At 46.4% G+C, this 15,347-nt stretch overlaps 1 protein-coding gene across 2 annotated transcripts; it reads right to left on the reverse strand.

The window, feature by feature from the left end:
- Positions 1–267: 267 nt before the first annotated feature.
- On the reverse strand, positions 268–14,988 carry Ppic (peptidylprolyl isomerase C). 2 transcript variants are annotated; one of them, XM_036204644.1, is made up of 5 exons: positions 14,717–14,988; positions 8,262–8,375; positions 7,713–7,806; positions 4,758–4,942; positions 268–632 (listed from the first exon to the last, which is right to left on the reverse strand). In XM_036204644.1, the coding sequence occupies exons 1-5, from the start codon at positions 14,831–14,833 to the stop codon at positions 504–506; spliced, it is 639 nt and encodes a 212-aa protein (XP_036060537.1). In that variant the 5' UTR covers positions 14,834–14,988; the 3' UTR covers positions 268–503. The 2 variants fall into 2 exon arrangements, with proteins under 2 accessions (XP_036060537.1, XP_036060538.1); XM_036204645.1 differs by having other exon boundaries at positions 552–655.
- Between the last annotated feature and the right edge of the window lie 359 nt (positions 14,989–15,347).

Below are 15,347 nucleotides of genomic sequence, written 5' to 3' on the forward strand. Positions count from 1 at the left end.
CAAGAAACTGAGAGAAACCAAACAAATGAAAGACCGTATTCTTAAAAATAAATAGCCAATGTGAAGTTTTCTGATTTCACAATAGCACCATTGGAAAAGAAGTCGATGTTGTTTCTGTTTAAAGTACCTGAGCAGGTGATATGCCAAAATTCATGCACAATAAACTTTGGTTTGATTTTTACTGTTGTTTGGCATGGTTTTTGAAACAGGGTTCCACACAGACTAGGCTAGCCTCAAACTCACTATGTAGCCAAGGCTGGCCCTGAACCCCTAATCTTCCTGCCTCCACCTCCCTAGTGCTGGGATTATAGGTGTTTGCCAGGACATCTGGCTGTGTGGTTGATTTTTAAATCTTCGTTGCAATCTGGACTGGGAAATTAAAAGAGAATGTTGTTGTTGTTGTTTTAAGTACAACTTAACTAAAGGGTCAAAAGACACCTGGTGGAGAGCAGATGCACACACGGACCAGCCAGAGTGTGTCCCTGGTTTTTCCGCCATGTCTGTTACCAGTCAGGGACCTCGACCACGAAGGGTGTCTTCACATCTATCTTGCCACTGTTGACGATAGTGCAGTCAGTAAGTGGGCGGTCATGGTCATCCGTGGCTTGAAGTTCTATGGAGTGTACCACAGTCTGGCAAGAGAGAAACAGGAGACCTGTGGCTCATTGGGGGTTAGTAGCTATGACGATTCACAGGATTCACAGTCCAATTCCAGAAGTGCAAGTGGGTAATGTTTGCTGTTATTACTCTTTTGAGACAGGGTCCCGACTATCAGGCTGGCCTTAGAACTTGCTACGTAGCTGAGGGTGACCTTGATCTTTTGATAGTCCTGCTTCCACCTCCCACATGCTGGGATGACCGATGTGCACCACCACAACAGGTTTAAGTGGTACAGAGGACCAAACTCAGCACTTCCTATATGATCAGTAATCATCTACCAACTGAGCCACATCCCCAGCCCTGGGACATACGTTTCATCTTTGTAAACCCATGCAAGCTAAGGAGCACTGCTTTGCAAATAACTCCAGCATTCTCCTTACCTGCTACTATCAATCTTCAAAACAATGCCATTGTGAGTGGAGCACCTAGGAGATTATCCTGGGTTTTTACATATGCATGCAGTAATGTAATGTAATATATATATTGTGTGCATGTAATAAATATGTGTATGTGTGTAAGATATGTGTGTATTATATGTATATATGTGTTTCATATATGTGTATTATATTTACACACACACACACACACACACACACACACACACACACACACACACACGCTCTATCAGTCCACTCAGAGAGAATAAAGGTACCTGTTTCTCGGAAACTCAGATAACATATCTATCCCTGTTTCTTTAATAATAAACATGTTACATTTGAAAAAGGCTTAGCTAGTCTTGTAAATCCAGATTTCTAATAAAAGATATTAGCATGGCATTGGGTTGGTTTCGGCTCTGTCTTCTCCTAGTCTAGACATGCAATGCAGACCAGAAAGCATGTGTAAAGTAGCCAGCCTCTGACTTGACTTCTTTGGAGATGACCTAAGCCATTTGTCAAGCGGTTGAATCTGCCATGGATGTAATTCAATCCCAAGTAGTAGGGGCCCTGGAGGGGTCTCAAGCCGGTGACCCTAAGGGTCACACTGAAGGAGGGAGCAGGCTGAGACCAAGAAAGTCATTTCTGATGAGTTCTCCAGGGTGCAGCTCAGTTCCTGGCCTTTGGTTGGGGGATCAGGATAGCAGTAGAAATGGGTGCCCACAGCTAGTGAGATGCTGTGCAAACTCAGATGACACAGAGCAACTCACATGCAAATGAGACCCAGGGACACAAAACAAATGGGAAGGGAAGTCAGGGTCTGCTGAGCTGCTTTGTGTTTCAACTGGACACTAGCTAGTCTCCTGGGAAAGGAAACCTCCACTGAGGAACTGCCTCCATCAGTGGGCATGTCTGTGGGACATTGTCTTCATTGATGGTTGATGTGGGAGGGCCCAGCCCGCTATGAGCAGGTGATTTTGGACGATATAAGAAAGCAGGTTGAGCAAGTCATGAAGAGGAGGCCAGTAAGTAGCATTTCTCCGAGGCCTCTGCTTCAATTCCCTGGATCATGGACTCTAACTTGGAAGCCTGAGAAATCCTGTGTTGGCTAATTTTATGTCAGCTTGACACAAGCTAGAGTCACAGAAGGGAAGAGAGCTTCAGCTGAGAAATGCCTCTGTAAGATCTGACTGTAGAGCATTTTTTTAATTGGTGATTGATGAGGAGGTCCCAGCCCATTATGGATGGTACTATTCCTGGGTTGGTGTTCCTGGGTTCTGTAAGAAAGCAGGCCGAGCAAGCCATGGGGAGCAAGTCAGTAAGCAGCACCCCTCCATGGCTTCTGCATTAACTCCTGCCTCCAGGTTCCTGCCCTGCTTGAGTTCCTGTCCTGACTTCCTTCAGTGATGAACAGCAACTTGAAAGTGTAAGCCAAACAAACCCTTTCCTCCCCAGTCTGCTTTTGGTCACGGTGTATCAGTGATGCAAACGCTAACTAAGACAAATGCTTTACTCTCCAAGTGACTTTGGTCAGTGTTCTCTCACAGCAATAGGAAAGCCAACCAGGATACCTGGACACTTGGCAGAGGCCGAGAGAGATGATCTGGGCAGCTAGAGGACAAGTCCTGAGAGTTGATAAGAATAAGAAATAAGCTCTGAATTGGATCTCTTTGTTATTTTTTCAGTGAATAACTAGCAATGTAGGCTTGGTGTCTTTAAATGTGACTTAGCATGTGGATGGAATCACATGAGTTCAGGATTTTTTTCAAGACAGGGTTTCTCTCTGTATAGCCTTAGCTGTCCTGGAAGTCACTCTGTAGACCAGGCTGGCCTCAAACTCAGAGAGCCTCTGCCTCTGGAATGCTGGGATTAAAGGCATGTGCCACCACCTCACAGCTCAGGATTTTTTTTAAAGTATTTGTTTGTTTACTTATTATTGAGACATGATTGCTTCTAGCCCAGGCTGGCATAGGACTTTCTTTATACCACAGCTAGTCTTAAAATCACAATCTGCCTGACTCTCCTCTTTAGTATTGGGATTAAAGTCATGCACCATCACACTTGGCTATAATATTTTAATTTAATTTAATTTAATTTCTGAGACAGGCTCTCACTATATATCTCTGTCTGGCCCAGTACTCACTGTGTAGACCAGGATGGCCTCAAATTCAGAGATCTGCTTGCCTCTGCCTCTTAAGTGCTGGGATTAAAGTTGTGCACCACCTGCAGGCTAATATTTTATTTTAATTGTAGTAAGAAACATGTAACATTTTTAAGGACTAATTGTATAGTAATATACTCTATATCAAAACATTTCCATTCTAGAGGCAGCCTTCTTAAGATTCAGGAATAAACAATTCACAAATCTCAGAAAGTCCCTGAAATTTACAAAATTCACAAGGTACCTCCCCAAAGTTATATAAGGAATAACTTGTGGGTAAAAGGGTATCTTAAGACAGCTGAGTTGCTAGGAAGTCATGCATAAAGCTCTAAAGTTGTAGCTCTTTTGAATAGCTGCCCATGCTGAGATGGGCTTTTCAGTGATGTAGTTGCCTTTGAGTCATCCATGTTCCTGTAAGTAACCTCTCACCTAGACTCCTGTATGAAACCCCAATGAATTCATTGGTTCACCAAGTTGGACTTTGATAAAGTCACTCCCTTGGTTTTACATTAGTACAATAGGGTGAATAGATGTTTGTCCATATCTTCCCAAGAAAAGTCACAAAATGAATACATACCTCAGTAGTGGTTATATGCATGCAACCACGTTTGTCAATTTGCAAAACTAAAGTCTGTATTCATTAAATACCTCTTTCTCCCCACCTCTGGCAACTGTCAATTTTTTTTCTATCTCTATGAACTTAACTACTCTAAATAGCTCATATAATTAAACTCATACACTATTTGTCTTTTTTAAAATTTTTTTAATTGATTTTTTTTTTTTTTTTTTGAGACAGAGTTTCTCTGTGTAGCTTTGCGCCTTTCCTAGATCTCACTCTGTAGACCAGGCTGGCTCAAACTCACAAAGATCCGCCTGCCTCTGCCTCCCAAGTGCTGGGATCAAAGGCATGTGCCACCACCGCCCGGCCACTATTTGTCTTTTTGTGACTGGATAAGGTTTCAAAGCATATGTGAATAGATAGATTGACGGAAAGACAGACTGACTAACAGACAGACAGACAGATAGATCATGTGTGTGTGTGTGTGTGTGTGTGTGTGTGTGTGTGTATTATACCACGCCTTTAAATGTCCTTTTTAATACCAAATAATATTTCATTGAATACATATTCAGTCCCTAGTTTATTTGGTTAAATTTCTTAAATTAACTAAAGTACCTAACTTCTTCAATGTCTTGCTTGATGCCTCTAGCAATTAAAATACCATGCCATATGTAATTTATTCACCTTCAAAAACTCAAGTCAGAGCTGAGTAGTGGTGGCCCACGCCTTTAATCCCAGCACTCAGGAGGCAGAGACAGGTGGATCTCTGTGAGTTCGAGGCCAACCTGGTCTACAGAGTGAGTTCCAGGACAGCCAAGGCTACACAGAGAAACCCTGTCCTGAAAAACCATCCAAAAAAAAAAAAAAAAAACCAACAACAACAAAAAACTCTAGTCACCATACAAAAGCTATCTAATAACGCATTTGAATATTCAATGACTTACTGAAGATATCCTCATAAGCATAAAGCTTTATAAGAGGGGAAAAGGATATATCAAATTACCATCCCATCCAGGACTTTTCCAAATACGACATGTTTGCCATCCAACCAGGTGGGCTTGGTCAAGGTGATGAAGAACTGGGAGCCATTGGTGTCGGGACCAGCATTGGCCATGCTGACCCACCCAATGCCATAGTGCTTGAGTTTGAAGTTCTCATCAGGAAATGTCTCACCATAAATGCTCATACCTGGGCAAGGCCAAAGGAGGAGGGACAAAAGGAAATGGTAAATTCAAACTCTTCAGAGAAACTAAAGCCTGTCATATAATCAGTTAATAGGATCCCACAGGTGACAGGAATGAGGATAGGCAAATGTAAACAGTGAAAGGGTACGTAAAAAGGACTCATTAAGGAAATAGGCACCAGGGTCTGAACCAAACCGAAGAAGGCCCTTACTATGGCACAAGATGCAAGTACCCGTGGCCTCAAGCCAACATTTGACCAAATAAATCAGTGATTTCATTTTGAAGGGAAGATGGCATCTGAAAGCAGGGTAGAAAGGTGACTGGGCCATCCTGGGGGCTCTGTCTCTACTGTGTGCTCAGATGACTTGTTCTACGTCTCTCCCATCTCAGCACCCATCCAGGTAACCAAGCACTGAGTGCATACATTGGTTTAACCCCATAACAACCCCATGGAACAGGCCTTCTCGGTCCTGGTTTTTGCTGGGAACAAGTTACAAAACTGGCCAACAGCAGAGCAGAACTGCAACATCTGGGTCCCTGACTCTACGCCTACTGCTTGTTCTTATCTCCAAGAGCAGTAGCAGCTAGTCGGGAAGTGACAGGTGTGACCTGAGAGCCCTTGGGACACAGAGGATGATCGAGACTAGGAACGTCCATGCCCTGGAGCTCCGGCAAAGCAGCAGCCACAGCGAGAACCCTTTCCCCACAGAAGCAGTGTGGACTGCGTGAGCCACCCTCCCCATGTTTCAGCCCTTCAGGGGCCTGTCCTGCCTACCTCTCCTTCCGACAGTCTGTTTGCCCAGGAATTGCCAACCGAAGATCCTGGCTCAGTTAGAAGTATCAGAAGTGGAATCAAAACCAGGATTTTGTTTGTTTTGGTTTTTTGAGACAGGGTTTCTCTGTAGCTTTGGAGCCTGTCCTGGACTAGCTCTGTAGACCAGGCTGGCCTCGAACTCACAGAGATCCACCTGCCTCTGCCTCCCGAGTGCTGGGATTACAGGCGTGCACCACCACCGCCTGGCCAAAACCAGGAATTTTAAAGCTGACTATCTAGGACATAGAAGATGGCCTGGTGGATAGCTCCGCTCACAGAGAGGTCGAGGCTAGATGGTCCAAAATTTTCCTCTCTTCCAAACTCAGAAAATGTTACCCTAAGATCTCCTCCTCCTCCCCCAGTCACCCCCACCCCCCCACACACATTGAGCAGGTAAGGCAAAGAATAAAAATAGAAAAGGGGGTCAAAGTAAAGTTGTCCTTGTTTCTGCCGGACTCTGGTAAGAAAGCAGGAGCATCGCCTTTAATCCCAGCACTGGGGAGGCAGAGCCAGGCGGATCTCTGTGAGTTCGAGGCCAGCCTGGACTACAGAGTGAGTTCCAGGAAAGGCGCAAAGCTACACAGAGAAACCCTGCCTCGAAAAACAAAAAACAAAACAAAACAAAACAAAAAACAAAAACAAAACGAAACAACAACAAAAAAAAGAAAGCAGGAGCAGAGGGAGGGCGCATGTGCTACAGCCAGCGGCACAGCTGCCTGTGAGCAGCTGTTGCAGCAGCTGGGTGGCTCCTATGCATGGTTCTCAGCAAACCTGTAAGATTGTTTTTTTCTTGTTTTGTGGTGCTGGGGGTTGACCGAACGCAAGGTCCCATGCATGCCAGGCAAGTGCTCTACCACTGAGCTACACCCCTAACCTTTTGTATTTTTACAAGAATTAAAACTCAATCTTCCAAATGTGTATGGCAAATGGAAGGGTTAAATGGCAACACATAAAATAAAAATAAGCCATTGCAGCAAGTGCAATGTCAAAATAATATCTGAAAATAGCCTAGGGGCTTCTTCGAAACGCTCGCCATGACAACTACCAAAACCAGCATTTAATTCTGAAGTAGATTTAAGTTCTGTCTAGATGCTTGGATGGCATGTGCTCTGAAAAAGTATGCTCACTAGAGAGAAAACACTCCCTGGAATTGGGCAATTATGACCCTCGGAGAGATAACACAGTGTAGTTTGAAATTAGAAATCTAAGTGTATCTTCTATTGAACTTTGCTTATAAAACTTAGTTTGCATTACATTTGTTGATGGCTCTTAAACATTTGTTGATGGCTCTTAAACATTTGTTGATAGACTGAAACATTTTTTTTTTTTATTCCTAAAAGGGCCAAACACAAAAGAAAGTAGTTTTGATAGAAGAGGCAAAAATTCACCATCATCTGTCACCAACACGCCAGCGGTGTCCTGACCCCTTCTCCTCCACACCCACACTGGCTGCTGGCTGCCACACCAGTGTAGGCATGCACACCTTTGTTTTAGTTTCCCTTTCCATGGCAAACATTTTTCTGTCTTCTACATACCGAGAAAGATCTGTTTAGTGCCTGCAAAATATCCTGCTAAATGACTGTCTCTATACTGCGTAAAGTCCACGAAGGATCAAGGAATCCTGCTCAATTTCAGGAGCACCTCACTTGTTCAGATCTGCTAGGATTCTGGCACTAGGGCTCTATAACTCCATCCTTCTTAAAGAACTGGGGTGGGATCTGGGCGGTGGTGGTGCATGCCTTTAATCCCGGCACTGGGGAGGCAGAGGCAGGCAGGTCTCTGAGGCCAGCCAACCTGGTCTACGGACTGAGTTCCAGGGCATTCAGGGCTACACAGAGACCTTCAACAAACAAACAAAGAACTGGAGTGGGCTTTATGGTTTTGCCCCACAATTGTGAGGCTCTGGTGCTTATGTTTCAGCTTGACAGATGGGAAAGGAGAAAGGCAAAGACAGTGTTACCTCCGGTGCCATCTCTCGCGGTGAAGTCCCCCCCTTGAATCATGAAGTCCTTGATGACTCGATGGAAGATGCTTCCTTTATAGCCGTAGCCTTTCTAAAGAGATGATTTCAATTGAATGCACAAGTGGAAATAACCCTTATTGAAAGATGAACCGCCTTTATCCAAAAATGAGAAAATCTGAACATCTGCAGAACTCGACTACATTCTAGCAGTTCTATACAGGAGAAAGCTTACCATTGACTGGCCAAAATAACTGAAATACAGAAAACAAGTATTAACGGGAAAAAGTAGAAAAAGAGCACTCTGCATTTTCACTGGATGTTTTTCCTCTCAGTTTCTCGAAGCCTAAGGACACTGAGTAATTAATTTTAAGAAAACAGTTTTCAAGAAAAAAGTAAATTTAAGAAACAGAAAATAGAAAAGTCTAAGGTGTCACACACTCATCTGATATGTTAATTGCCTTTTTTTTTCCAGAACACATCTTTGGATCTTGTATTAAGGAAGATCCACACATGTGCTCAGTTAAAGCCAATGAGGCTGGGACAGACCTCTCCTGTTGCCAGAGCCACGAAGTTTTCCACTGTCTTGGGTACCACTTTTCCGAAGAGGCCAATCACAATTCTACCCACATCTTTGTCTCCGATCTTCACATCAAAGAAGACCTGTGGGTAATGGAGATGCAGAGTAGAAGGTCACCCCATGAAAAAGACAGAAATCTGAGCTAAGTCAAAATTAAATCTGCAAATTGGTCTCCATAGGAAAAGCCTACCCATCAGTGTTTTATGAGGCTAGTTAGAAGTGCTGATGTAACACTGTGTGGGAACAGTCCATTCCCAAATAGTCACTCAACAAACATTAAGCACCACATGTGGGTCAAGCATGTACCAGGTACTGAGAAAGAGTGATTTAGTATGGCCAGAGTAAGCTTGGAAACTCTTCAATACACCCCCAACCCCTCAAGCCCTAGAAAACCACAGCTCTGCTTCTCCCCCTTCCCTGCTTTGTGGATGAAGACGAGAACAGAGAATATTGCTCTTCTCTCTACTCCTGGCAGGAAGAAAATAAAATGGTGAGCACTGAAGGCTACCTATCCATTTTTTTTTGCCATTTCAAACACTGCCTCACTCGTGGTGAGTTCTTGGTAGACATCTGCTGTCAAGGGACCAGCCAGAGATGATGAAACACAATCACAGTCCTTGGGCAGGCTGGCCATTCACATCCCGGAGCAGTACGACACCAGGTCCCCAGCAGGACAGCTAACGGCTAACCGGTGTGTGGCTACCCACAAAGCTACTGTCCTGTAAACTTCAACACTGGGTTCAGGTGTCTAGTTCTCATGGTCACCCAAGTAGAATTTGTCCTTTCTCTGTCATCTTAGAACAAAAGAAAGACAACATGGCTAGAAGTGCAAGCCACATTTTTTTTTTCCAGATTAAACCTAAAGTTCTCTTGGAGTTTCTTTTTAAAAACTGTTTCACCTGGAATGAAATTATACACGTTTTGCTTCACAAATCACTATGTTCAGATGATTTGGAGACAGAAGGCTTGAAAAGGCCACGGAGTCAAAGGGCATTCCATTAGCAAGTTTAGATTATACGAACCAATTTACTGTTTGAATGGGTAAAAAAAAGACATTCAAGGGATGGCTTTTAAAAAATATAAGAAGGGTTGTCAAAGAAAAAAGAGGCCTTGCAAATCTAGAAAAATCACTAGGTAAAGACTGTCAAACTCAGCTCAAGGCAAGGACTTCTGCCAATATATCAGAACGCCTGTCACAGGCTGATGTGATATTTAGTGCTTTGTGTGGCATTTACATTTCCACGTGGCCAAAACAGCCATCATTTCCTTTTCATTTCTATACAAGAGCTTTACTGCAAGCATTGAAGACTTGACTCTTCGTGTGAGGTATGACAGGAGACATCCACCAGTGTGGCTTCGGGACAAAAGGCTGCCTCAGCAGGAGTGAGTGAGGCAGTGAGAAGTGCCTTCTCCAAGGGGCTTCCATGCCCGGGTGAGTAAGGAATGTGGGCAGGAACAGAACAGCTCTGCCAGAGAACCAGAGCTGTAATTTTAAAGAGACAACCAGAAAGATACTTGCAAAGCCTTCCGACTCTTAAACTAAGAGTCTTAGTTAGCAACACATTCTTAGAAAGCAACAAAGTAGGCAGCAGCAGATGAAGAAAACGAACCTGCTAGCCAACATCATACACAATGAAAATCCCATTTTCACACACAGCCCAGCTCACACAGCTCTGAATTTTTTTCCTCCCCATTGCCAAGTCCATCAACTCCATGAGGGCAGTGGAAGGAATCACATCAGAATGTTCCCAACTCTAACAGAAATGACAAAGTCCAACCTTGTTTCGCCAACAAATAGTTATTAAATACCTACAAACAAGACAAGGTCCCTACACAAACTGTCCTAAAAGCGGCATATAGCAGGATAAAACGGTGAAGTGGGAGGTGGAGACACAGATCGGTGCGAGGTTGAGAGCCGCAAGGTCCAGGTCTCAAAATTAAAATGAAAAAAAAGAAAAGTCAAAAATAACCACAGTTGGTACAAGACAGCACGTGAGATGTGCCCAAGAACACTGTATGTGAAGTCCTGGAGGGCGGGAAAGATTGGGAGAGGGCGCCACGGAAGAGTGGAAGGTAAGGAATGGAAGGCGACAGTCTCAGAGACAATGACGGGTGCATACTTCACCTGACTCTCCTTCTTGGAGCTGAGGCAGCCAGGCAGGCCCCATGTTCTGGGTGCCACGCATCAGAGCAGCCTTTTCCATGGCTGGGGCAGGGAGCTGCTGCCGGTTCCATGGGGCCTGAGAGTTCCAATGTTACTCTCAGTTTTGCCAGAGTGAAGGGAAGCAAATGAGGCTTTGGAAACAGGCCTCCCATGGAGCCCAAAGAGGAGAATCTGGACACTCCACAGCAGCTCAAGAATGAGGTTCCCAGCCGGGCGGTGGTGACGCAAGCCTGTAATCCCAGCACTCGGGAGGCAGAGGCAGGTGGATCTCTGTGAGTTCGAGGCCAGCCTGGTCTACAGAGCTAGTCTAGGACAGGCTCCAAAGCTACAGAGAAACCCTGTCTCGGAAAAAAAAAAAAAAAAAAAAAAAAAAACAAAAAAAAAAAACCCAATAAACAAACAAATAAACAAACAAAAAAAGAATGAGGCTCTCTGGAACTGAAAGCTGACTGAGATAGGGTCTGTTCTGTGCTTTACCACCATATGGAATCCTCCCCAGCCTACCTGGAGTGAAGCAGGAACTGGTGGGGGGGGGGAGGGTAGGTGAGTGACCTGTGCTTCCCAGCTGGGAGTGAAAGCATTAGTATCTCAGCCCAAGGGCCCCTCTTACTAATCTGTGACTTCAGGGAGCACCTAGAGAATGGCACAGTCCTTTCTGATTCCCAGATCTCAGCACAATGCCAACAGAAAGCAGAGGAGCCAAGTGTCACCCCACAAGAGAGGAGGTGGTGCCAGGCGAGAGCTTCTCCTTCCAAGGGCCTTGTCTCTGACTTTGTCCAAGCTGGACAAGGAAGGACTACAAAGTTCCTACCCCCATGAAAGAGAAAACAAACACAGAAATGATTTTGTTCTTCAATAGCAAACTATGCTTTATAAGGTGAATCAGATAAAGGTCATGGTAAAGGATGGAGGTTGGGGGTGGGGTGGGGACTGGAGTGGACTCCTTGGAAAAGATGGTACCTGCTTTCCACACCATACTTAGTGGGTAGGCCTCTCAGACACTCCTTTTTCCCCGAGGCCACCCCTGAAAGTCATTTGAAAATTCTGGAGCACTGAAGGTTTGGGGAGGTAGAGAAGGAGGGATGAGGTGCTCACAGAGCCTGACCACACCCCTGTAGGGTCAATCCTGTGTTGATCTACTTTCAGATTCACCGAAGAAGACGCCAAGTTCGAAATGGTTAAGCCCAATTCCACTACTAAATGGCCATGGGACCTTCAGGAAGTTAAAATTGTGCTGCATGTCTCATCTATTGGATTGCTTTCAAGCTCACACTAGGATTCATGGATGAGCAACACTCAAGAGTGACGTCACAAATGAGGGACCACAAACTGAACACTTACCTGCTTTATCACACCTAATTTGCATAACTCCACATTATACGCAGATACGTACCCCCAAATATACACATAATTAATGTGATATTTATCATGTCCATACACTTTCTACAGAAGAAGAAACAAAGTCCCAGACAATAGATAACTTGCCCAAAGTCATCTGGCCACCACCCCACGGCCACTACTTCCTGACATGGTTAAAAGTGGGAAAGAGGGCAGTGTCAATTTTTATGTACTCTGTGCTAGCCTGTTCATAAAACCCCATGGCATTCTCTGGAAAATGGACTCTGAGCCTGCAATCCAGAGCTCACACCAGGGCGGTCAGTGGGACAGGAAGCTAGCTGCAAGGCTGAAATGGAGGCAGGATCCCCTGCTGTGTGTGTTGGGGTGGGGGGGGCAGCATCTTATGCCTCTTATTTACAGATTCCTGGCTTTAAATAGAGCCCTAGTGAAAGAAAGGACCTTGGGCGAAGCAACAAAGACTCGTCACAGCCAGTTAGCCTCCATTTCCTTTTTAATGTCTCTGTTTTCCATTTCACTGAATTGTCATAAGACATTCATTAAAAAACGAACTCAAGGGTCCCAACCAATGTAGGTGTGAGTGAGGTTCACCTACACACACCTCTGTCTGTCAGAACTCAGTCAGCTGGGTGAAAAAGAAGAAAACAGGCGACAGTCCTGAGTCTCAGTGACAGCGCTGCAGATGTAGTCAGGACGCCCCGCCCCTTTCCTGCAGCGGTGGCCTTTCTTCTGTAGACTTTCTTCTACCCCTAGGCCTCACCACAGGCTGGCCAGGAGGTGTCCACTGTAAGTGGTTGGGCACAACTACAAAGACTGCTGCTGACTTGCTCTGAGTGGATCCCCATCAATGCATTTGAAAAGCTCTCTGGGTGAGGTGTTTCCAACATTACAGACCCTGAAGAATTACCCACTGTTAATTCACACCTACTTAGGCACCATGCTCTTTATCTAACTGCCCTAATACTCCCTTTTCATCTAAGCTTTTGGTAACTCCTGTTAATCATGCCTCCAATATCTACTCCAAGTTCCTTGTTCCCCATTCCCAAGATGACCACCCTGATCCAAGCCACCGTCTGGAGTCTAGCATGGAGCCTCTAATGGCCTCTCAGTTCGAGGTCTGAAGTGACCACAGAAATTTAGGAGCATATATGAAATTATGTCATTTCCATGTGCAAAGCCCTCCAGCCACTTTACCTGTGGGTACAGACCCATTGGAGGGGGGGTCAAATGACCCTTTTCACAGGGGTCGTCGCATATCAGATATTCTGCATATCAGATATGTACATTACAATTCATAACAGTAGCAAAATTACAGTTATGAAGTATCAACGAAAAATAATTTTATGGTTGGGGGTCACCCCAGCATGAGGAACCGTATTTAAGGCTCGCAGCATTAGGAAGGTTGAGAACCACTGCCTTAGGGTAACCTGAGTCCCAAGAAAGATAGCCTTAATGGCCACACTCCTAGCCATTCTTTTGAAGGCTGTTCAGAGTCTTTCTCTTACTCACTCATCTCAGGCCTCATCTCAGGCCATTCTGCCCTCAGTGCTGCCCCCAAACACAAACTGTCCTTTAGGTACGCTCTGAGCCATCCCCGCCTGGAGAACTTTGCACCAGCAATTCCCGATGGCACCCTAGCCTTTGCCAGCTTGGTTTTTCCTCACCAGTCAAGTGTTTTTTAAATGGCACCCAACCTATATTAGGTTCACTTCCTTCAATATTTCATAGATGTATGAATTTTATGCTTATGGTTTTATCTGAAATAGTATCTGCAGACCAAATCTGCGTTAGCTGTGTGGCTTGCGCGAATTTTCCAGCTGAGATACCTAAAAGATCAAGGGATTGCCTTAGGATGTATGTTACTCTAATCATGATGACTTTCGGGTCTCAGGAGAGCGACACTGGGTGCTGGGCTGACTTCTCTCTTCTGGCTGGCTCTTTGGTTGAGTCTGCCATGGAAGATTTAAACCTTCTGCTAGTCCTGAGGTATCATTTCCAGCAGCAAAGCGACCAGTCATGAAGACCACTTACCGCTGGTCCCACCCCATTCTAAGACTGCTAGGGTTTTTCTTTTCTTTTCTTGGACATGGTCATTACCCCACCTCAGCAATCCCTCCCTCCCGTTCTCCTAGCACCTTTTCTTTATCTTCTATCCTGGGGGTAAAACAGACTGGAATAGAACTTCAGCAGTGGACACTGTATGAACTAAATTCCTGTCGATTCCCCACCTGCCTCCCGTAAGATTCAAAGTGTCACCTTGTCATGCCTGCCCAGGACTCAAATCAGGCCCGTCACAAAGTTAAAAACTGCACACTTGGGAAGGTGTCAGTTCCTAAACAGGAGAGGAAGACAGGTCTCAACTGAGCCAGTCCGGGACCTAGGCTCTTCCCAGCGGGTGACGTCTTAAGCAGGCAGACTGTCCCCTCCCCTCACATTCTTCCAGCTTTGTTCCAGGCCAAGGAAGTACTCCAGCAGCCTCCCTTCTAGAAGAAAGGGCCTGTGGGTTCAGGGAGCTTGTCCGGGGTCCCAGGATGTTCACGTTGGACTCCCACCCCCACCCCCGGATGACAAGTCCAGACAACCGGCGGCGGGGACCGTGGGAGTTGGCCCTGTAACCCGAGTGGCGGAGCGCACCATTAGCTCCTCACAGACGTCCCCTCCCATCCCGCTTGCCGCGTGGCCACCTCCAGTCCCAGCCAGCCTCAAGTCCCAGTTAGTCCCTCCTCTAGCCCCCATCCCCGAGTTCCCTCCAGTCCCAAACAGTATCCCCACCCCCAAGTCCCCGCCAGTCCCCCCACCCTCGCCGGGAGTCCCTCCTCTCCAGCCCTGCCACTGCGGTAGGGTCTCCTAAGCGCCCCGGTGCCTGGCCCGCAGGAGGGGAAGTTGCAGGAGCCGCAAGATCACCTTGGCGGTCACCGAGGGACCTCGCTTTCGGACGCCCGAGGACCCCGAAGAAGACACGAGCGCGCCGAGCCCCAGGCAGAGCACCGTGGCCAGCAGCAGACGGGGACCCGGGGTCATAGTGAGCGGTGGCAGTGGCTGCGATGGTACGGGCGCAACCTTGGGACTCCGGGACTGTGGTCGGACTCTTGGCCGCCTGCGCCTGCGCGGTCCCGATGAGGAGGGTGGTGGATCCCGGCAGGGCGGGAACCCCGGGCACGCTCCTCCCAAGTTCAAACCCGTGGCCGGAATTGGGGTCTCCGAGGGCGCGGCTTGGTAGGGGACGCCCCGGGCAGAGTGAGCTAGGCGGGGCCGCGGCGCGCAAGGATCCCCGCAGAGAGCCGGATGCAAACGCGGCTCCTTTGAGATTTGGAAGTCCTGGGCACCGCTCTGTCCTGTCCTTCGGGGACTTCTGGGAGGGCTGCATCTTGTTTCTCGAGATGGCCTTTCGCAGAGTCATTCGCCTTTGAAGATCTTTGGGAATCCTGATTCAGTCCTCTAGAAAAACTTGAGGAGATGGAGGCATTTTGTGGGGACGCTGACTCTGTCGCCTTACCCCACAATTTTCTGGGCAGTCCTTACACAAGCCCAGAAC

The sequence above is a fragment of the Onychomys torridus genome, chromosome 13 (assembly GCF_903995425.1).
Source record: "Onychomys torridus chromosome 13, mOncTor1.1, whole genome shotgun sequence".
Classification (NCBI taxonomy): domain Eukaryota; kingdom Metazoa; phylum Chordata; class Mammalia; order Rodentia; family Cricetidae; genus Onychomys; species Onychomys torridus.